Source organism: Apteryx rowi, unplaced genomic scaffold (genome assembly GCF_003343035.1).
Source record: "Apteryx rowi isolate R43461 unplaced genomic scaffold, aptRow1 scaffold_938, whole genome shotgun sequence".
Taxonomy (NCBI): Eukaryota; Metazoa; Chordata; class Aves; order Apterygiformes; family Apterygidae; genus Apteryx; species Apteryx rowi.
The window spans coordinates 151,248-173,596 of record NW_020451247.1 but is presented as its reverse complement, the minus strand read 5'-3'; the positions used below and the strand labels follow the sequence as shown (position 1 = coordinate 173,596).

Below are 22,349 nucleotides of genomic sequence, written 5' to 3'. Positions count from 1 at the left end.
AGAAAGCAGCTCTGCGGAGAAGGACCTGGGAGTGCTGGTGGACACCAAGTTAAGCATGAGGCAGCAATGTGCCCTTGTGGCCAAGAAGGCCAATGGTCTGCTGGGGTGCATCAGGAAGAGTGTTGCCAGCAGGTSGAGGGAGGTGATTCTCCCCCTCTACTCAGCCCTGCTGAGGCCACATCTGGAGTGCTGGGTCCAGTKCTGGGCTCCCCAGTACAAGAGAGATGTGGCACTACTGCAGCAAGTCCAGCAAAGGGCTACAAAGATGATTAGGGGACTGGAGCATCTCTCTTATGAGGAAAGGCTGAGAGAGCTGGGACTCTTCAGCCTGGAGAAGAGAAGACTGAGGGGGGATCTTATCGATGTGTACAAGTATCTGAAGGGAGGGTGTAGAGAGGTTGGGGCCAGACTCTTTTCAGTGGACGAGAGGCAGTGACAGGATGAGAGGCAACAGGCACAAACTGAACCACAGGAAGTTCCATCTGACCATGAGGAAAAACTTCTCTCCTGTGAGRGTGACAGAGCACTGGAACAGGTTGCCCAGAGAGGTTGTGGAGTCTCCATCCTTGGAGATGTTCAAAAGCTGTCTGACACAATCGTGGGCAACGTGCTGTAAGTGACCCAGCTTGAGCAGGGGGGTTGGACTAGATGATCTCCAGAGGGCCCTCCCGACCTCAACCATTCTGTGATTCTGTGCGATTCCATGAAAAGGGACTGACCAGGCTCTCACCCCAAGCTAGGGAGAAAGGCCTGTGAGGCCTGGGCTACCTTCCTTTCCACACTGCCTGGGAAGGTACCTGCCACTGCTTGCTCCTCTTCTTCAACAGGCTGCAGGAGAAGAAGCCCTTACAGAGGGCAGGGTGACATTCTGGCTTTCAGTCCAGACATCTGCACAGCAGAAGTATGGCAGAAGCTTACCTTCCTGGCTGCTTCTTTACCCCAACAGATTTTGTTTCCTGCACCTCACTCACACCAGGAACTTAGGAAAGGAAGTTCTTTTTGCTGCTTGATTCTCCACCCCAAGAGGAAGACAAGATTAGGGAGAGGCTTTTCAGTAAAGCCTCAAGATCTCCATTTTGCTGAGGCTCCTTTGTGCTCATGGACTCAGCCGATCTGAGACAAAACAGCACGAAGCTTCATCTCCATGCATCCCATCCCTCCAAACCCTCCTGCAACCAAGATTAAAGCACACTGGCCACACAGCCACTCCACTTTACCACGCTTTAGTAGGCTGTTTTTGAAGGATTGGACAGAAAATAGGAGACCTAGGCTAAAGCTTCTGATCTGGCACAGAAATCCCCAGCGCACTCCTCTTTCTGCAGCCCATTAACTTCATCTAGACTACAAGTTTTGGGGGTGGGAGCTACCTTTTTCTACAGGGTAACATCTATCTACGTGAGCTCCCCATCATCACTGTAACACCTGCTGCTGAGAGCGAAAGCCTAGCATAGCCCTCTTCCCTTACAGTGCAAACACTCTTCAGTGTGAATTATGAGAACAAACTGTCAATACAAAAAAAAAATATATATATATATATTACATGCTATGTACAGGCATTAAGCAGACTATAGGACCCAGTTCCCCATGGCCCAGTCACGCTAGGCAAAGTCTGGGAAAGGAAAGAGAGGCCCAAAGAAGCAAGGTGACTTCACGAGGCTGACAGAAGGCTCCTGCACAATGTCACTGCTGCTCTGCTACTGAAAGGGAGAGAGCCACTGGGACACAGCCCACTGGTCACTGACCCCACTGCAGGGCCTACCAAGACTGCAAGGTCTGTGGCCCCTGGAAAGACTCTTATGAAACTCAAAGATCCAGGTGGTCCAGAAGAAAGCAACAGCCATTCTGGAGACTACTTTCAGCCCAGTTCTAAGTACATGCACACCACACACATGCTGGGGAACTCAGCAACCGGTTTGGAGCTATGCTGCCTCTCCTGGAAACCCCCCAGCACACAACAATCTTTAGGCGCAAAGATTAATAATTAAAGAGCAACAGAAAAATACAATCCTACAGGCAGCCAAGCATTGCCTGGAACACCAAGTTCAAACTGGGCATCTCGTTCCTCCCTTCTAACAGAGCACAGAACTGTTAGGGAGGCAATAAGGTCTCTCCTGTCCAGTCAGGAGACTGAAAATAAGAAGGCAGAGCTATTTATCTGGATGGGACTTTTGCCAGGGCTTGGGGAGGGCCATCACTCTTTTGGTGCAACCAACACTAATCTTTCACAGATGGGAGTGTTGGGTCACTGGGCTCTTCCTTCTCCTCTCACTGCTGGGATATGCAGCAACACAGCATATACTCTCAGCACTATGCTATAATAGCATTTGCTCCAGAACTGACTCCTGCAAAAATCACAGAAGACACCATAAGATTCTTATATCATTGGGTTTCCTCTGGATGCTTCACACCCAAAACCTGATTTCCCTTAATCCCTTATCTATTGCCAAATCTCAGTGAGATTACAAACTCAGTGCAAAATGAGACTACCTGGGAAAGAGCCATCGCTGCAGGAGGTCCTTGTTTACCTCTGCTATACACTTTGCACAGACCTCCAAAACACGACACCACTTCCCAGGATCTAAGAGCAGAGCAATGCAATCAAGAGAAGTGGACCAATCTGGGAGGCAGGTACAAGGCAGTCATTTCCTTCCTCAAGGAGGAAAGAAGGAGGAGATTCAAAATATCCCGCTTCAATGGTCCAAGCCTTACTTGGCAGCCGTGAAGTATGAATGGCATGTCTGCAGGTATTCACACAGTGGCACGCATTCTACTTTAGAGAACAGCACTGGGGTTACTTAAATGGTCCAGTGACAGTCTTCCTGCTCTGCCGCTTGGTTTAGGTTCAGGATTGATTCATGAGCCAATTCACCCTGCTTGTGAGTTCTTGCCCTCCTTGTGCTCTTGAAAGAGAGATGGACTGAAGGATACAGTGGATACTATTTCTCTCTGATTTCATCCATCTTAAGACAATACCAACTGTTATACCCCTGAGTAATGCAGACCAAAGAATTTTACTCAGGGTGGCCCTCATCAAACCAGAATTTCTCACTGAGCTGAATATATCCTTTGGACAGAGGCTTCAACTGATGAATTCATCTCCTCCTGAGGAAGGGGCTACACTAATAAAGCAGCACACCTAGTTTCTTGTTGCAGTTTGCATGACACACCTTCATATCCCTAACTGCTAGAATAAAGAGCACTCTGCTCCAGGAAAGCTACTTTTCAAAAAAGTGTTCATGGACTAGCTCAGTCACATTCATACTTTTCTCTTTCCTGAGCTAAGCTAAGTTTCGGTAGCTACCCCATATAAATAACAYGCAATGATGCAATTAAAATGATTGGTTTTTGGAAAAAAAAGAAAAAAAAATAGAGAATATTGCCATGCTGGTTATTTCCACACAGGTTTTCAAATTGAAAACTAGGCATTTTTCTTTTTCTGTTTTTATTTTAACTTGCTGTTCACTTTTTCTGACTAACTATGAGCTCTCTTCCACACCAGAACATAGTTCCTGCACCAGGGATTTAGTAAAAAGTCACTGGACAATACAAAACATATAGCAAGTGTGCTTCTTGGATCGATTCATCCTACGTTCTCCTTGCGTGTTCCACGTCTGACTTCAAAGAAGCATGTTGTCTGGAGTGATACAAATGAAGACAGGGAAGATATCTGTCACACTGCTCGAGCACACTGTGTGAGGAGGTGCAGCACGGAAGTATTTGCAGAAACCGGAGGATGTAAAGGTCACCCTGGGACTGGGGAGGTGGGGGGCATGGAGTGAAGACATTCCCATAGGCAGAACAGTTCCTCGGGGCCTTGATGCTCTCTCAACACAGAGAGTCTCAAGAAGAGGCAAGTAATGAGGTTCAAATAAGGGTGAGATGTGCCCAAAACAGTGGAACAGCAAGATAAACCTCATGGCAATGCTGTGAGCTGAGAGTGGGGGAAGTGTGAGGGATGGATGACAACTGGTGAGAGCTCATCAGAAAGGACTGAATACAGAACAGATGCATGAGGAAGGTCAGGTATCTGGGAACTAAACTGAGGCTCCTCTCCTGACACTTCAGCCTGGACACTAAAGCCTGACCAAACCTCTGGGACCCATCCCTCTTCTGCTGCAAAGATGATTCTTCTTCCTCCATTTCTCTCCAGCACAGAAGACAACAGGCAGTAAACGATGCTGCTTTCCAGTGCTGCTGGCCCAGCTCCTTCTACCAGAGCAGAGCTCACACACTGTTTCTGTTTTAAAGCACCTGCTGGGGAAAGCAGCATGTAGGTCCTGAACTAACAAGTCAGTCTCGCTGCCAGCCAGAAGAACTGTGACAAAGAGTCGGGTTGTGAGAGAAGAGTGGGAAGGCAAGGAAATTACACAAACTGTATGAGTCACTAGATCATTAGATTAAAAGATCTCTTAAAGCCTCCTGTCCAGCGTGGCACAAGGTAATTCACTCCAGCTTACTCCTCGGGGCTCTGCCCTATGCATCTGGACTTTCATCACTTCCATTTGGGAAATGAAGCTACAGCTCCACACTTCTCAAAGTCTGGCAGTTATCCCCAGTGTCTGACCTAAATGCTCCCTTTCTTATTTCCATTCACTGCTAATGCCCCTTGTACTAAATAAATAGCACAAGGATTTCACAGTTGGGCCATTCAATATCTTCTAGCCACTGCTGCCTCACAGATCAACTCCTCCAGTCCTGACTACCATCAACCTGACATTATCTGTCTTGTGAGACTGTCCCCAGCCTGTGCACAGTAATTCCTGTGCTATTGCTTTCTACTGTCATCCCAGCATCTGTCACAGCTGGGAGCACTGAGGCTGGCTGTCTCCCTGGGAATATCTGTGTTTGGAATTATTTTCCCCCAGATGCATTTTGTTTTGCTTTCCCAAAACAAGGCCAAAATGAGCTGGGCTGAACCAGAACAGTTTGCTGACTTCACCTGAAATGAAACAGAAAGTCTGGCCTTCCTGCAAAATCCACTTTTCATCTTTTCAATCCATGGTTTTGGTACTAATAGCATCTTTAGATTGCTAAATATATGTTATTGAGGTGAYTCCATAACATAGTTGGGGTCTACTATGCTTGGGGTTGTCGGTTCAAATATCAAACAGGCAGCCCCTGCCCTGGAGGTTTTAGTCTTGAATTTCTCCAACGCATTTCGCTTGATGCCACACAACATCCTGATTAGAAACTTCCACCACATGGAATTCACAGAGAGAACATAAGACAGAACAAACACTGGATCACTGATAGAGCTGAAATATGGCTGTTAACACCTAGATATCAAAAAGCAGTGTGGTTACTAGCAGAGACCCTGAGGGACTGGTACCTGGGCCAAAGCCATTCAGCACTTTTTATTGCTGATGAAGTTTGAAGGCAGCACACAGACTAGTGGGACAGCAAAGAAAGGTAAAGGAAGGGTGTAGAGAGGTTGGGGCCAGACTCTTTTCAGTGGACRAGAGGCAGTGACAGGATGAGAGGCAACAGGCACAAACTGAACCACAGGAAGTTCCATCTGAACATGAGGAAGAACTTCTCTCCTGTGAGGGTGACTGAGCACTGGAACAGGTTGCCCAGAGAGGTTGTGGAGTCTCCATCCTTGGAGATATTCAAAAGCTGTCTGACACAATCGTGGGCAACGTGCTGTAAGTGACCCAGCTTGAGCAGGGAGGTTGAACTAGATGATCTTCAAAGGTTCCTCCCAACCTCAAACATTCTGTGATTCTGTAATGATCACCCGAAAGCCCAGAGTGAAAGCAGCATCTACAGGTTGTGAAACTCTCTTGGAAAAAATGACTAATAAAGAGGCTCCACTCTTCAGGACTAATCACAGCCACACAAACCCTTGACATAATGTCATAGCTATGACAGCGACCGCAGACTTCTCCATGCGCAAAGGGACAATCAAGCAGAAGCGGGAGAAATGGTTCTTGCTTTTTTACACACCATTGCTGGAATCCTGGGCCCAACTCTTATTGTTTGGAAGAGGACACAAAAATACTGGAGAAAATTCAGAAAAAGTCATAATAATGCTGCTAAGGATGTAAAAGAAGCTATACAAAGCAAGTATCCAGCTGATCTGTTTATTACTAGGAGGTTGAGAGGTGGTTCAGTCCCTACATATGTAAACTCACATCTGAAAAAGAAGCCTGGCAGGAGGGAGCTTCAGTCTCACAGAGGAGATATGGCAGTTGGACTGCAAGGTTTGTCAATGTCAGCCACGAAGYAAGATGTGGTTCCTAGAAGGGAGGAACAGCTTTCCAAAAGAGGTAAAACATGCAGGTCAGGGACCATCTGCTATTCTGTGCTCATAAAGCACTGCCGCAGCAGGCCCAAGGCCCTCATGAGTGACTGCAATAAATATGAATATCAACATTACAGGTTACCATCTTTTGGAAATTATAAAACATTATTCTCAAAGAGATGCTCTAGGAACAGTTCTACCTTTCAGATATCCTGAAGGTCCCTCCTAGTTGTAAAGCCTACAGAGTTCTGAATCTAACATTACACAGAGGCAGCAGGCAGACTGTCTCTCAACAGAGACACAAGGAGCTCAGGGAGACAATATCAAACTCTTTCAGCACAGAAAACCACAATCATGGCCCATTCTTTGTCTAACTGTCCTCCAGGTTCTTCACATCACTGGATTAAGGGAAAAGATTTCAGAATTAACTGTGATTAGAAGGTACCTTAAGATTTTTAGTGGTACAAAAAACACTTTTGAAAATGTTTTTCTATTTCCTTATTCCTGCTGTAGTTTACTAATCCTCCCATTTGAGTGCTATTGGCAAAATTCACTTAAAACGCATGTTACTGAAACTCTAAGTCATGAATTGTCCGTAGAAGGGGAGCAGAGAGAGCACTGACTTCATGCCACTCCCACCAGACACTTCTCTCTAGCACCATACACTGGGTTCATCCCTTGCCTGAAGTCTATCAGACAGAGCTCCTAGCTGTGAGAGAAGCGTGCCTGGAAGCTGAAATAGAAATGAGAAAACAATTCCTTAACTCCAGCCCAGTTTTAACAGAAGACAGACTGTTCCTTAAAAGACAGTAGGTCTTCTACAGCTGCCATAGGATACCAGATGGTACCTGAACATCCCTGGAGATAAGGGAAGCTCACTTGAGGAGTGGCAACATAAAGGTAATGCAAACATATATGTTCTGGTAAGGCTTTCAGCACACTACACTAGACCCACACAACAAGTGCACACAGCCCAGAGTAGCATCCCACAACTCAGCTTCTAGTGAGTTTTTCCCTGTCAATCCCATCTGTTATGAAGTTTCAATCTGAACCGCTGTTCTAGCCTGCTTGAGCCCAGCAGCCCCCTCCTACTTATCCAAACTTTCAAACACTTTCTCCACTTGAAATCGTCTATGCATCCCTACCTTTGCCAGCCTTCAAGACTTCTCTGATTCTGCAAGATCTTTCTTAAGGATAYGCTTGCTGCAAGCAGACTACATCACCAGGTGGTCTTAAGACATATCCAGTTCTTTACAAAGACCCATCTTTGCTGCAGGTTACACCTGTGCAATTCCAAAGATCTATCCCCACCTAAAGCCCCATTTTACTTCTTTGTCAGTGTATGGATTGGGTGTCACAAAAGGAATGTTGCTTTTCCCTTTTGCAGATTCCTGGCTCTCTCCTAGCAACTTGTTCACACACATGAGGCTAGGGAAGAATCTTCTTTATACCATGTCATTAGTAAAGTATGTTAGTGGTTGTGCCTTAGGTCTAGAACTGAATTAAATGTAGTTTGATGAGTCTCTAGATACTCAGTGAACTTTCTGGAGCTGTTCCACCCAACTTTGCTGCAACCGGGAAAAGGACTGCAACTGTCTTGCAGGGAGCTGACTGTCCTGCCATCTCACTGCATCCCACGGGGTCATTCATACGGCAGGGATCCCATATTGCAGATCTGATCTTCTCACAGGAGAAGGGACCTTGGGAAAGACCCTTTTGGGACAGCAGTGCTGTCCAAGGTACTAGAGTGCCACTACACCAGTGACCTCCTGCCCGCAGCCTCACCCTGCACACCAGAAGGCAGAGCCGAACAGTCTCYTTCCCAGAAGGACAGTCTACACTTATTAACAACCACAGTGATCTTCACCAGTTATTTCTATATTAGCAGTTCCTAGAGCTCTGATCCTCATGACATCCCTGCTCACGCTGGACTAAAGGAAGTCCTCAGATTACTGGCCTCTTGTTTCCATGCAGGACCTGAAGGTCTCACACAGTTCCCTTATGCAAGGGGCTACACATATTTAAAAAAAAAAAAAAAAAAAAAGAAAGAAAGAAATGACTCTTGCCCCAGAACTGTACAAATCTGTTAAACAAAGGGCTGACACAGGCAAAGAGACAGAGAACTGCCTGGATTTATACTGTAAAGCAGTGGTGGAGCTGAGAATAGAAAAACTCATCCAAACATATGCCCACTGTTCTGTCTGGAGGACCCCTGCTTATTGCTTCAGAAAAAAACCACAAAACCTGAAGAACTGCTAAAAGAAGCTGGCACACCTAGCCTCTGATAGGACAGAGACACCATTTTTTCTTTTACAGAGACCTGTACTAAAACTGGCCAACAAGTCAGATCTGTGTGCTAATCAACTTTTACACTGTGCTCTTGTTAGAAACTTTTATTCTTGGGGCTTGGGGTGGGGGTGTTTGTTATTGTTTTTTAAGGCTTACAGCAGAAACGGGTGAATTTCTGATGATCTGCACTAAGTCTCTGTGACTTCTCCAGTTCCCCTGAGAAGTCACCAGCCCATGCAGAATTTCAAGACTGAGCCAAGTCAGAACCTGGCTAGGAAGAGGCCAAAGACTCCAGTTTCTCATGGTTCAACAAGATATATTCTTTCCTGTAAAGACCCCAGCCCAGAGCTATGCTTTTTTACAGATGAAGCATAAACCCACAACCACATATGATCAGAAGTCTGACAGTTCTCTTGGCAAAGCTGTGTTATTAACCTCARTCTCATGGATAAATTCCCACTGGCAGTAAAGAACACAAAACCTTCAGTTAATCCCTCCACAGTTTCAGTTGGAGGTTGCACTGTTCACGGTTGTTATACAGGTCATGCTAGAAGATCTGACAGTCCATTCTGGCCTGAAACTTAGTTAAGTGCCTTTATTTCAAGAGATGATACTTTCAAAGTAGAAAAAAAAAATCCTAAGAAAGGTAATTTTATCAAAAGACCTACTACCACTGCCTGAGTCTTACAAATTAGCAAGTAAGCAAAGAGGAGAAATGGGTGTAAGAAGCACAGCTTCACAGGTAGCTTCATTCAGTCATTTTCACAAAACACAGCAGAACRGTTGTTAAATGTGGCACTCTCTGCTCAATGAGAGCAGAGGAAAAGTCTGGTGTTGTAGTTAGCACACTGTGGGAGGACCCAGGAGACTGAATTTCATTCTCATCTCTGTGTGTTCACTTTATCAGAGTGCTCCTTAGCTGCCTCTGTAAATAAGGAGAATCTGTCTCTCACTGCATGGAGGCCATTCCAAGGAGGCCCCTCTACAACGTAACCGCTAGTGAGAACRTGCATCTTAACAATATGAGACCTGACAACTGCTTATGGACACTAAACTTTTTTCTAAGCATGTTAAGGCCTCTAGATTTATTAAGAGCGCTATAAAGTTTGCAAAACAGCAAAATAAGATTTAACAGGGTTATCCTGCATTAACAAAAGCCCTAAAACAAACAAACAACATCTTGACTCATTTAGTCAACAAGCTCATCAAAGCAGAAACAGCTATAACAAAACTTGAGCCTCAGACCTTAGTCTCCTTCAGACGGTAACTATCCTCAGGGAGCAACCTGCAGTCCTAAAACTCATGTCTCTTTTTCACTTACTAGCATTAGCTGTTCACTGGCTGATCACTCCTCAGATTAAACCACCAAAAAAGGATAAATCAGACTAACTTTCTCCAGCCCATTCCCACTATTTAGTTCTCAAGTTCCCTCTCAGTGTGGGTTGTTTTCCAACACGGCAGAGAAGAGGTTTTAAAATAAACAAAAAAGCCCAGTAAAACTMCACTATTTCTCCCCTTCTGAGAGCTAACTGAAAACATTACAACTTATTTACTATGGGTCAGATCTCACGTAGTGAAACACAGCAAAGTCCTCCTGATTTCAGTGGCATTGCATTAATTTAAGAGAGCTCTGGAGATGCCAAAACTCGCTGTCAGGGTCCCAGCAATGCAAGAGCTTTGCCTTCACCAGACCCCCAGAGCCTATCTAGAGCAGCAGTTCCCCACCCYGCAGCTTCCACAGTAACATGTAGCCCAGGAAACCTCCACCGCAGCTCACAGCCACAGGCTACTCATTTCTTTCAGATGAAAGCACATGCCAAGGATGAYGATACTTGCAATGTGTTGTCTGCTAAACACTGCTGTCCAGGTGAGGTGTGAGGCACTGCTCTAGACCAGTGGTGGCAAACATTTGTGGTGTCTGGGGCCAACTTTATTAAGCATTATAATTCTTTGTCATTGGTACCCATTCTCATCTCTTCAAAAGCCAAACTTGGCTTTGGTGAAATGCTGCAGCTTCTGGACAGCACAGTGGCATGAACACCTACTTATTTGGGCCTTGACTAAATTAAGACAACTGTGTTGAAAATTCACAGTAAAAATGCATGTCTATCAGTGTTCATCCATGATCTGCTTTATCCACAGATATCTCCCAGGTGTACCTGAGCCACAGTGCCCATTTCTAAAAGCAGAGAAACAGTAAAGGTCCCTACTCTGATGTTCCACAAGCCCATCCTSTTGGATTATGTTGACTTTTGATCAGTTCCCCTTTCCAGGCCCCTGCATATGAATACAACATCTAGTACCTGAACTTTTCATTCTGGGCTGAGAAGCTTGTCCCTAGTCTACAGGTCCCCACATTGCTGTTCCTTGTGTCCCATTAGCTCCTCAACACCAACAACGACATGAGTTATGAAATCTCATTTATCACCTCCCCCTCTTCTCTACATGTTCCGCTATGCTGCATGTGAAAATTCATCACCATCCACCTCTCCATTCCAATACCTCCTTCAAAGGTTTGAAGTAAAATAGACAGGAGGGAAGGGAATGGACAGAACCCCTCCTATTCACTGCCCAGAACTTCGCACTGACCTAGGATCTTGATTTGGATGGGACTTCACTTGGGAAAGGACTGTTTCTATTCTTACTCTGGGCTCAACATTGATTATATTATCAGCAGTCAACCGTGAAATGTCTTAATGGCCCTTATACTGCACGACTTTCAAGCTTGTGCTTTACTTTAAGCAGGTGCTTCATTTCCAATGAAGTCAAAGCGCACATTTTAGTGCTTTGTTGAATCAACGTTCATAACCATTACTTGTCACAACAGAAGAGATAAGCCAAGATCAGACTGACTGATAAATTGTTTAGCTTCCTGTTTATCTGGATTGCTAGCAGTCAGCTGTTACCAGTACAATGGATTAAAAGTCATAAAATGATAGCTTTTTATTAATAAATATTGTCAGACATACAAACTAAGTGAATCTGCAAGTTCCAAATTGAATTCTATTTACTGTTTATATTACATTCACTCCTAGAGGCTGCAAGTAAGCCAGGTACTGCATGCTTTACAGAATCACAGTAGGCAGATGGTCCTTACCATCAAAGCCATCAGACAAACAGCTTGCAGGAATTAGGTTCCCAACTCTTTTGGAAACCCTACCTGTGTCTTCCCAAGCCCGCCCCCATGTCCTCTGCATTGTCTCCATTCCATCAATTACTATCTTCTTGGCTTTAAGTAAGAAAACTAGATCAATTTGACACTTCAAGTCTCCCAAAATAATACAGTGCTGCAATGTTGGGGTGATGATGACAGACTCTACAGAAAAAAAAATACAGTTCCAACCAAAAATGGTTTCATTACCCTTTTTTAAAAACCAGAGATCTCAAAAGCCGGCGGTTTGGAWTACCTGCGCCTATCAGGTTCTTACTCACCTCTGGTCCCACTCCACACTGCTCCAGCTAACCTGTCAATCTCTATTCAGACTACTTGTTACTTTCCAAATGCATTCCCTCTTTTTTTTCCTCTTCCTACTGATGCAGCTTGCAATTTATTAGGGCATAACACAGCACATCTCCTCCAATATGCTATAATAGAACGATGGGAGCAGAGGAAGAAAAGAGGACTGGATAGAGCAAAAGTGATGAGGGATGCAGAAGGGGAGGAATGGGAAGGTAAGGAAAGGTTAAYGCAAGATAATTCCAGAGACACAAAAAAGACTTTAACTACTGTAGAGACTGATGCCAGCTTTCTTACYGCTAAGCCTGTCTGGCACAACCGTTGGGGTATGAGAGAAGCAAYAATGCTGTGCTGCACCAGAGGAAATGACTCTTATCCTCTGCCTGCAGTCCTGCACAATAGCCYTAACTCTGGACATACCATGGGATTATGATCACAGCCATGTAGTATCCCATTAGGGCTGCTCCTCCTGGTTCACTCCAGCCTCTGCCCTCAAGTCCTGGATYTGAACACACTAAGGCTATTTAAAACTTCATTCTTGGTCTTTCTAACCAGTCCTCCTCCCCACCACCCCAAAAGCCAGCAAAATGAACATGCTTTTGCTCTCATTCCACCAGAAATCTGGCATCTACATTTTGCAGCCAGGGCTGGCCACTCTCTTCAGACCCATAGCCCTGCTCCTAGATCATCCTTTCGCCATTTTGAGTAACAGCATCAAAACAGACAAAGTTCAGCGAGATAAGTGGTGGACCCTGGATAGCACATTACACTTCCCCTCAGGAAGGAAGTCTTTCATTCAAACATGCCCTTAATGTGCTCCAGTGCATGCAGAAGAAGGCGAGGAGAACAGGATCCCAGGCTGCCCACTCCAGCTCCAYCACCTCAGACAGAAGATGTCCTCCCTGTCCGTTGTGCAGGGCAAATTGTGCAAATGGAAGAATGAAGGTCTGGAGGGTAAGGAAGGGTATGCAAAAGTGTGTCAGCCAGTAGGAGTAAGAGGGTATATCCATAAGACCAGAATTGGAAGCCAATGGATAGTAAGGTTTGGTGTTCATAGCAATCCACCTTCTACTTCTAAGAGCACCCCTTTTCTCTACACACAGCAGCATCCTCCCTTGGCCTCCATGCCTCCCCTGCTTATCTGGCACAATCTCATCCCTTTGTCCACCCCTGGCTTATCCGCCTGGAAAGCACCAAGGAAATCATGCAGTGGGTTTTCTCTCCCAAAGGATGCTACTCCATAAGCTGGTGCATGGGAGAGGTGTCTGGTAGGCAGCAGGTTGGGCCCAAAAGCCACAAGTCTGTTCCTGTTTGTGTCTCCAGTCGCAGCTGCTCCCCTGTCCTCTGGCAACACACCTGTTAGTTAATCATTCCTCAGACACATTTAGCTTACTGGGGTTCTTATCAGAGAGTGCAAAGTCCAAGGGCAAGAGCTCACCAATCAGCAACACTCCCGGAAAGAGGCAAGGGGGTTACCCAGCAAGCTCTGCAAAGCAGGTAGCCACACCACTCTTCGCTCTGCCAGAGCAGTGCCATCTTGAGCAGGGAGATCCCTGGGCAAAGATACACCGGAGGGAAGCCAAGCCATGGTCTAGGGCCCTGTCCAGGCAAGACAGAGGAAGGGAAGACACCTGTAGCACTGTTGCAGGCCAGGAGCTCTTTGGTCACAGACCCTTGCACCCTYCTAGCAAAGCTCCCAGATCCAAGGATCATTTAGTCCTTGCCCCAGTAGGATGAACCCATGAGGACAGGGCAAGTACCCGATAACCAGGACAGGAAAAGTACAGCAAGGCTCCATTTCACTTCCTCCCTTTAAAAGGCATCTTCTGTTTTTATTTCTCACTAAGTGACCAGGGACAGAGAATGATACCAGGGCAGGAAACAGAGAGAAAGCACAAGACAAAGAAAAAAACACTTACGTTTGACAGAAGGCAGAAAGCCCACGGGAAGAGCAGCCTTCACACACCATTCAGGTGGGGCTATATTTCTCCGGACAATGACCAGCTCTTTCCAGGGCTAACCATACACAGAGGTCCAGGGGCCATCTTTTTCTGTGGTTACTGCAGCCAAAACCTGCTTCTCTTCCATACCTTGCAAGCAGCCTTATTTCCAGCAGAAAAGCCAAAGTAGCCCATGCCCTTGCTCCCCACAGGGTCCAACCCTCAAAGAGTGTGACTGGGGCAATGGGGTGCTGCTGACTGTGCAGCTGGTCTGTGGACACAAAATCCTCCAGGCTGTCCAGCCTGTTAGATCTCTCTGGGAGACAGCATGAGACAGATGCCAGCACACATCACATGCTGAGGTTGGTGAATGCTTCTCATGCATAAACCAAGCCCCAGGTCCTGCTTTTAGACTAAAAGAGAACCTCAGTTTAACCTTCCAGACAAGATCTGCACTCGTAGATCCAACTAATGGCAATAAGCCAAATACCTGTGCTCCCTGCAGCATGGGAGGCCACGTTAGTCAGAGCTTCCACACCCACATCTGCTCTCTAAAAGACTCAAGCAACTCACTTCCACTGCTACCTTCTCACACTCAGGTAAGCACCCATAGGACTCCTGCTTTCACAGACCTGCTGGCATAAAAATACTCCCCGGTCCAAACACCTGTAGGAAAGGGCTGTGAGTGCCTTTGGAATGAATCACGCTGGGCTACCTCCTCACAGGATGCAGCCAGATGTAGCCATGCTGAGAAAAGCATGGATTATATCCACGCTCCAGGCACAGCACCAAAATGAAGAAACACTGCTCCATAAGGCTCCTGGCCCCAGCCAGCTTTTCAACTCCCTGTGCAGGGTCCAGGTCAGCCCCCCAGCTGCCTTCCCTTCAGCTCATGGGATAAGGCCAGCACCTTGCAGAGCTGCCTGCTATCCTATGAGGGAATGATGAAGGGCTTTTGGATGCACTTCTTCCTCAGCCCCAATAACTAGCTAACAAAGACAACAGATTTTAACAACTGGACCCCTCTGACCAGCACCCTAATAAGTCTCCTGCCTGACTGGCATCTCTCCCCCAATATCCTTTGCAAGCAGAAGTCCTCATGCAWTCATCCTACTCCAGGCACAGGAAACAGCACAGGTCAGCTAGGTCTCTGAGCCACTAACATGCCCATTTTCCAGCAGTGTGGTCACATATCCAGCAAGACTCTTTTCTAATCTGCCCTGACAGCCACCTCTTCTTGGCTACCTCCTCCCAAACACCCACCTGGGCCCACTCCGAGCATAACTCCTAGGACACCAACCTGTGGAAGACACATTAACCAGARCATGGGCAAAGGACCTCTCACTGTCCATGAAGAAGGGTCTGTGACTGCATGTGAACATCGCTCTTCCTGAATCACAACCCACTCCTCATCTAACTCCCTAAAGGATCCACCCTCCCATAAACAGCTCTCTGGCCTTCTTCCATCTGGATGTTCCCTTTCCTTCTCCTGCCCAGGAAAAAGGAGTTCTTTGGAAACTGGGGAGAAAGGGCAGATGGGCAGACCCTAGAAAATTACCGCCACAACTGCGAGACCACGTTTGTAGTGGCAGATTGCTCTGTGCTAGCCTTGCACTGAGGAGTAGATGAGGACAAGCGTTTAGGCGCTGAGAACCTTTCCTGCTACTGGGCCTGCTGAGATGGAGGTGGCAGCTTCCCCCTGTATCCAAGAATGGACCCCGGGGCTTAGCCAAACTCTGCAGCCTGTTGATGATGAGCTCAAGGGAACATCCTTCTCCCCTCCCTCCTCTGCACAGGGCCTAGGATGGAGCTCTGCTAACCTGAAGCCTCATGTTACCTGCTCTCTTTCAGGACTCATGCCGATCAGAGGAAAAGACTCAGGTAGGCTGGGGAAGCTGGAGATAGAGGGGCAGAGAGAGAAGGGCCAGGAAATAATCACACTGGGAAAAGAGATGGAGAGGTGGAGGGGAAAGAAAGCTCAGCTGTGGAAGGGTTAGGGGGTCTGTGCTGTTACCTGCTCGGATCCAGCGCATCCTGAGCATGGTGAGAGCAGACGTCAGGCTGCTGCTGTGTCCCTGCTCTCCCCCTCTATCATCATGTTGCCTAGCTCGGCTTGTCTGGGTCCCAGGGCTGCTGCCTGCTGGCTTTTCTATTCCCCCAGAGAAGAGTGGGAGGGCCAGGGAAGGAGGCTGGGAGGTTGCTGCTACGCTCTGGGATTTGGGTCTGCGAGGGGATTACCAAGAGGGACAGTCATGTGTTTCTGCTGTACCAGGTTCCCCAGGACCATTCTGTCACGGGCTAACTCTGCTCAGCAAAGCACTCCACACAAAGCCTCTTACTTTCCCCACTGCACCAACCAGGCCTCAGAGAGACCRCCACGCTGCAAAGTCCCTGCTTCCCCAACTCTCTTCCTCCTGAGGAGAGCTGAGTCTAGGCACCAGCACAGGAGCAAAGCACCCGGACCGAAGCGCAGCAAAGATCCTACTGTGCTTTTCACAAAAAGCCTGCGATTCTCCACCGCTTTTCACAGGTGCTTTCCCTCTGCCTTTACTCTCATCCCATCCAACAGCTCCGTGGGAGCCCTGCAGGAAAGCCTCTCTTCAGCATGGCATCAGAGCCAAGGGAGACAGAGGCTAAGGGCCAGACAGCAGCCGGACAGGCATTCTTCAGCCTCTGGAAAATGAGTGTGAAACCCAGTTCCCCAGAAAGCTGTTGTTCTATACAATTCGAAGGAACGAGAAGCTTTGATCTGCTGTCGTCGTAAAGGTTTTCCCCATCCTTTTGCAGCTGCAAGAACGCCCACACCCACACTGTGGAACACTTGGACATAAGCCCTGCAAACAGCCGCTGGGCTCCCACTTAGAACTAAAATGGCCCCGTCCCAAACTCCTGTCCATGCTGCTGCGAGCTGTTAAACAGGTGCCCTCTTCCACCCAGGAGGCATTTGTTTTTCCGTGGGGAGAAAAACACCCCTCCTGCCCAAATCCGAATTTCCCTGGCATACGCATGCCACCTATGGTCCCCTACCTCATCTATCATACCTTCCACATGCAGACTCCATCCCATCTAGTAGTGGAGGGTGGCTGTGTGCAGTTCAGTGCCCGGGGGACTTTTGGAGTTGTCATGTGAAGCCTAGAAGTCTAAAGATTTATGAGGGACCAGTTGTCCTCGTTTCTGCGGCGTGGCTTCCACCTCCTAATCGGCACCGTGATAAACCCCACAGTCTCTGCTCTAGAGGCCCCAGGTCTACCGTCCTTCTGTCTTTTTTGCTCCCAGTGTTTCTGGTCACAAGAGACCACCAGTCTCCCCTCTGCACTCCCAAGTAGGCAGAAAGTCTCAAAAGCAGCCTGTTGTCTCTCTGTGACTCTTATTCACACTCCTCCAAGTTCCTGCCTAGCAGAAACTGAAACTCTCTGCGTGGAGCGACCCCCTGGCTAACAACAGCTAACACCAGTAGCCAGAGACCTTCCATCTCAGTGAAGATCTCCTCCACCATTAGTCAACGGGCAGCTCTGAAAAGCAGGTGATTATTCCTCTTCTCTTGAGTTCATGGCTTTGCTGTTTCACATCAGTGAAAGTTCCACCAGTGAAGTCCTCCCCAGCTCATACCCATCCATCACCAAACCCTCGTGCAGAACAGCACACCAAAGCAGCACTCAACCCTTGTGATAGAGCATGGTGGACAAGGGGAAGTCCATGAGTCCTGAGTTTTGTCCTCTGCCTTAGCCCCATCGTTTCATCTTTCCGCATCCAAGGAAAACGAGGCAATAGCCCAGACCTCCTCCTGTGGGGCTGCAAGGTAGCATTTGCTGCTAACATATTGGAAAGTGATCTATGATCACAATAAATATCATCAAGAAAGCAACCAATACCATTAACACAAGTATACACACACTCCTACGGGCAAAACCATTCACTAATACAAACACGCTTGCTGCCTGGCTGATAAAACGCCTGGTGCTCGCTTGCTCACTCCCAGCTCAGAGACTTCTGTGACCCTTCAGGCAGCAACCACAGTACCGACAGCGTAGCTACGGCGGCTCTTCCAAGCATGCACGCACAGATACACACACAGTTGCTCTACAAACATACGCTTCAAAGCGTTTCAGCCACTTGTGCTCTGCAAAAAACTGTGAAGGGCTGAGGTAAATCTGCTTCATTTCACAGGACTTGCGCGCCCTTACTGAGAATCTGAGTTTTCCTATATAACCAAGTACTGTCTCTTCCCAACGACAGTTCAGCCCAGTGCTGCCAGACCTCCAAACTTTTAGCGTTCCCTATTCTATGTCTCCTGACATTTCTGAGTTCCCTCCTTGCCCCATCCCCATTCTGACAGCTTCCAAACCACCCATTCCCCTGCCCCCCAGGCCCTGTTCTGCACATCTTTCCTGATATACATTCTTTAACAACCGCTTATCTCATAAATTAGCCAAGAGAGAGAGGGATCCCGAATAGCTGAGCTCTGTCGTAACTGTTTCCCTTACGTGAGTGGTAGGCAGGGAGGAAGGTAAGGTTTCTAGCAGGATGCCAGCCAAGGGTCAGAAGCTTTCGACTCCCTACTTTTCCTTTGATACAAAATACAAATGCTCTGGGTAAACACTCCCAATACTATGGAAAGACCAAACTGAGCTCCTTTACCTTCCCTGCCAGAACCCTCAGCATCCCACGCTCTCTGCCTCAAAGCTTTCCCAGCTGTCTGTCCACAGCTCCCTTCAGCAGCATGGTCCTGGGCACCGCCTAACATGTTTACCAGCTGCAGTAAAACAAACCAGGACAGCAGCGATCTTTCTAACACAGGACGGGCTTGCCTCGAGGAAACTCAGAGGCCATTTTGCCAGTCTCAACTCACACTCTCAGCGTCTTCAACTCATCCCCTAAGAGGGTGTGAAGTTATGCCTATTACATCTAGCAGCACCTCCCACTCCTCTCAGAGACTGCATACACTTTTTCCTAGTCCTCTTCCCAAATCTCGGAGCAAAGTCCAAGACTTTTCACTTCATTCTTTTGCTTCTCTCTCTTCACGTGTCTCGGATCTCACTGTCAAGGAGCAAACAACTACATGCCAGGGTAATAAGGATATCCTGCCTCAGCAGATACTGAAAACCTTCCTTATGAAAATAAAGTTCTGTCTCCTGTAACCGGGAAAACCAGATCAAGCCTTGCTTTCCACTGGCTGGGCCAGGCAATGAGACCTGAGATCTTAGGAGCACTCTTTCCTCCAAAAAAAGTCTCGCTCTGCAGATGGATCCTGCTGTACTGTCTTTGGAGCTAGCCTACAGCCAGGATTTGGGATCAGCACAGACACCAACTCTCTTCCACACCTCAGATAAGTCATTTAGCCTCTCTCTAGCGCAGCCTCCACTCCCCAAAAGTCTGCAAGGAGAGATCAGTTAATCCTCGTCTGACACTTTGAAATACCGAGTGCTACATAAGCACTAAAGGATTACTCTTAAATATGGTGGGATTGCTTACAGCAGACTCAAAGCCAGTGCAAATCAGTTTCAAGCAAAGGAAAGGGAATTCCCAAATTATATCACGGTTTTCAAGTGTACAGGAAGAAATCCCCTTAGTGTGAAATCTCCACTTAGACAGAAGATGATCTGTGAGAAGAAAATAGATTTCACTATTAGAGAAAGGTATGGTTTGAACACGCATTCCCCGCAGGAAGGGAATGAGCAGACTCAGTTTAAAGACGTTACAGGGTAGCGATGAATCAGTTCTACTAGTGAATTTATCTCTGTAAATTACTAAAGTCTAACAGATCTATTGTTCACCACTATATTACCCTTTCAGAAAGCATTAATCCTTCAGGACACTGAGACTCCAGGGTAAATCCGACTCCATGCTGCAAAGCTAGCAGTTTAAGGCACTGACCCTCACTTCTAAATAACAGAGGATCAGTTTGGTTGCTTACTCCTTCAAAGCACTACGATTAACCGGCATACACAAGAGAAAAGAACCTTGTTTCCTCACCTCTCTACATAAACTGAACTAAACAGCAATCCTTCGTGTTAAAACTTTCTCCTCCGCCCCCTCTCACCCTTAACTGCTACATTGCAATATATGCTGTTTAATAACGCCGCAAAAGGGACATAGCTGCCCAAAGGAAATAAACAGCTACGTTGGACTCTACAACAAAATTAAGCGTTCACAGAAGGAAGTTATATAACTGAGCAACCAAAGGAGATGAAGAAATATCCTTCAGCCCATTTTCCTCACTCTCTGTTTTTACAGGGACAGGATGTTTTTAGTTCAATCCCTCCATCACAGAGACAGACCGATGGACAGAAAGACAGACGGATAAAAAGGCTTCCCCCCTAAAAAAAAATGCTTTAGGAGAGAGATGAAGTACCCTTCCTCCAAATGAAAACAAGAGACAGTTGAAGTCTAATGCCTGCAAATAACAACAGGGCGTTGAGCGAGGGCTGCCCAGGACACCAGCGATGTGCACGGTGCCTAGAGGACAGGAGGCAGGTGGGACAGGACTGTGGAACTTTGTCCAAGTGTAATCCCAAAAACAAAACCAGCCCCCTGAAGGCTAGGAAGAAAACAGGCTGGGAGTACTCAATGAGAACCCATGCGGCAAAGCTTCTCATCCTCACTAATCCTGTTCCTCCTGGGAATCCAGGATCACGGCTAGAACAAACAGGAGATGCTTTTCCCTTTGAAACAGAAGAGACGGGTTATTGAGGCATCTCACAGATGCCAGAAGAGAGGAAAATAAGAGGTAAGTAGTTTGAGCCTTCGTTCAGCTCATGTTGCTCCCTAGAGCATCTTCTATTTGTGGCACCTTCGCTTTCTTCCACAGGTTAAGACCTTTCACTAGCCAGAGAAATGGAGAGGACTCCTCACACAGTCCTCACACCCCAACTGTTCGAGTCAGTGCAGAGTGAGAACTCTGGAGGAGCAGGCAGCACACTTCTGAACCCACAGCGAGCGAAGCACAGCAGAAGGACTCGGAAGAGATTCAGGCTCCAGGCCTGACCCATGTACACAGTCTCCTCTCCAGGGAGCTGGGGATTAACCCAGCACACTGCTCTGCCACTTGCAACAGGACCTTTCATGCAACGGAGCCTAGCTAGGATGGCAGTGTTATCCTCCCTTAGCAAGGGAATCTGCATGTCAGGAACTCACACCAAGTTGCAAGGCTCACACAACCAAAACCTTAACCTGGGAAAAAGCCCACCAGACAACAAGGGGAGCTAGGTGTGGGGTGAAGGGAGGCAACACCAGAAAAAGAGAAACAAAGTCAATAGGCGAGACAGAGAGACAAAAGGAAGAGTAAAATGTGTGAACAAAGCCAGAGCAAGAAGAAGGAACACTGAGATGATAAAGGAACAACAAGGTGCATAGATAGCGGCAGGGTCCCACCCATTAACACAGCCTCACAGCTCGAACACAACAGTTCAGCTCTACAGACTCCTCAGCTGTTGCAAGCAACCACATACCACCCCTGCTTGACGAACTGAATTCTCTTTACAACATTTCCAACATTGCTTTCAATAAAAGTTGCTGCCAGTTTGCACTTAAGCGACGGAGTCTCCAATCCATGGTCATGTGTGGCCCATAGGAGTCCAGAGCTCTGTCTGGACAACATTGACCTACAGGAGCTGATTAAAGAGATGGTTTTGGGGCCCACTGCTGAACACTACTGCTGTAGGATTGGCTATGTTCTAGATCAAAGACGGATGATTCCCCCAATGAAAGCACGCAACTGGGAGTCCATTTCCAGCATGCTGTGCCCAGGGGCAACGGCTCAGGAAAAAGGTACAGAACCTCTGGTCCCGAGGTGAGTAGAGAGGTTGGCCAGGAGTTTGGTGCCATGGTGTTGTCTGCGATCCATACAGTGAAGCTAGTGTCAGGAGCCTGCAAGGGCGCTGTGTCTGCTCTGAGGAAAGGAAAAGCACATACCAAGGTCCTTGCTGGGGTGCAGGCTGGCGTCTGAGGAACGACACAACACATTCCCAAGCCCCTGCTGCGACGGGAGCTCCCGCTCAGGACCCGCGACATGCCCACGGTGCTCTGGAGGATGCACACTTGAACCCAAATCCTGCCCAGGCACAGGAACATCAACCAGTCGGGGACTTGGCGCGACTCTGGCGCCGGTCGGGTGGGCAAGGTGGCAGCTGTGCCCTGCCCTCGTGTTCGGGTGAAAGATCACCTCGAGCCCAGGTGCAGCACAAGTCTGGCTGGGGTGGCACGGGAGCAGCCGGGCCCGGCGGCGGGGAGGCAGGAAAGGACCGTGAAGCCAGCGGGGTGCCCCTTACCTTCAAAGAAGCGCTGCAAAGCCTCCGTCTCGTCCACCACCTCCATAGCTGTGCCATGCACCGGGCAGCCGGGGCTAGTGTCGGTGCCCGCAGGGGGGCATCCCCCCCGGGGCGAGCCGGGGGGCCGGGATCGGGATCGGGATGGGGCTCAG

General features: G+C 47.7%; 1 protein-coding gene across 1 annotated transcript in view; it reads right to left on the bottom strand.

The window, feature by feature from the left end:
- MYRF (myelin regulatory factor) overlaps positions 1–22,243 on the bottom strand; it is an 84,590-nt gene extending 62,347 nt beyond the window's left edge. Inside the window, exon 1 of the mRNA XM_026091975.1 lies at positions 22,198–22,243. Within this exon, the coding sequence (XP_025947760.1) occupies positions 22,198–22,243 (46 nt within the window). The remainder of the gene's footprint in view (positions 1–22,197) is intronic.
- Positions 22,244–22,349: the final 106 nt, after the last annotated feature.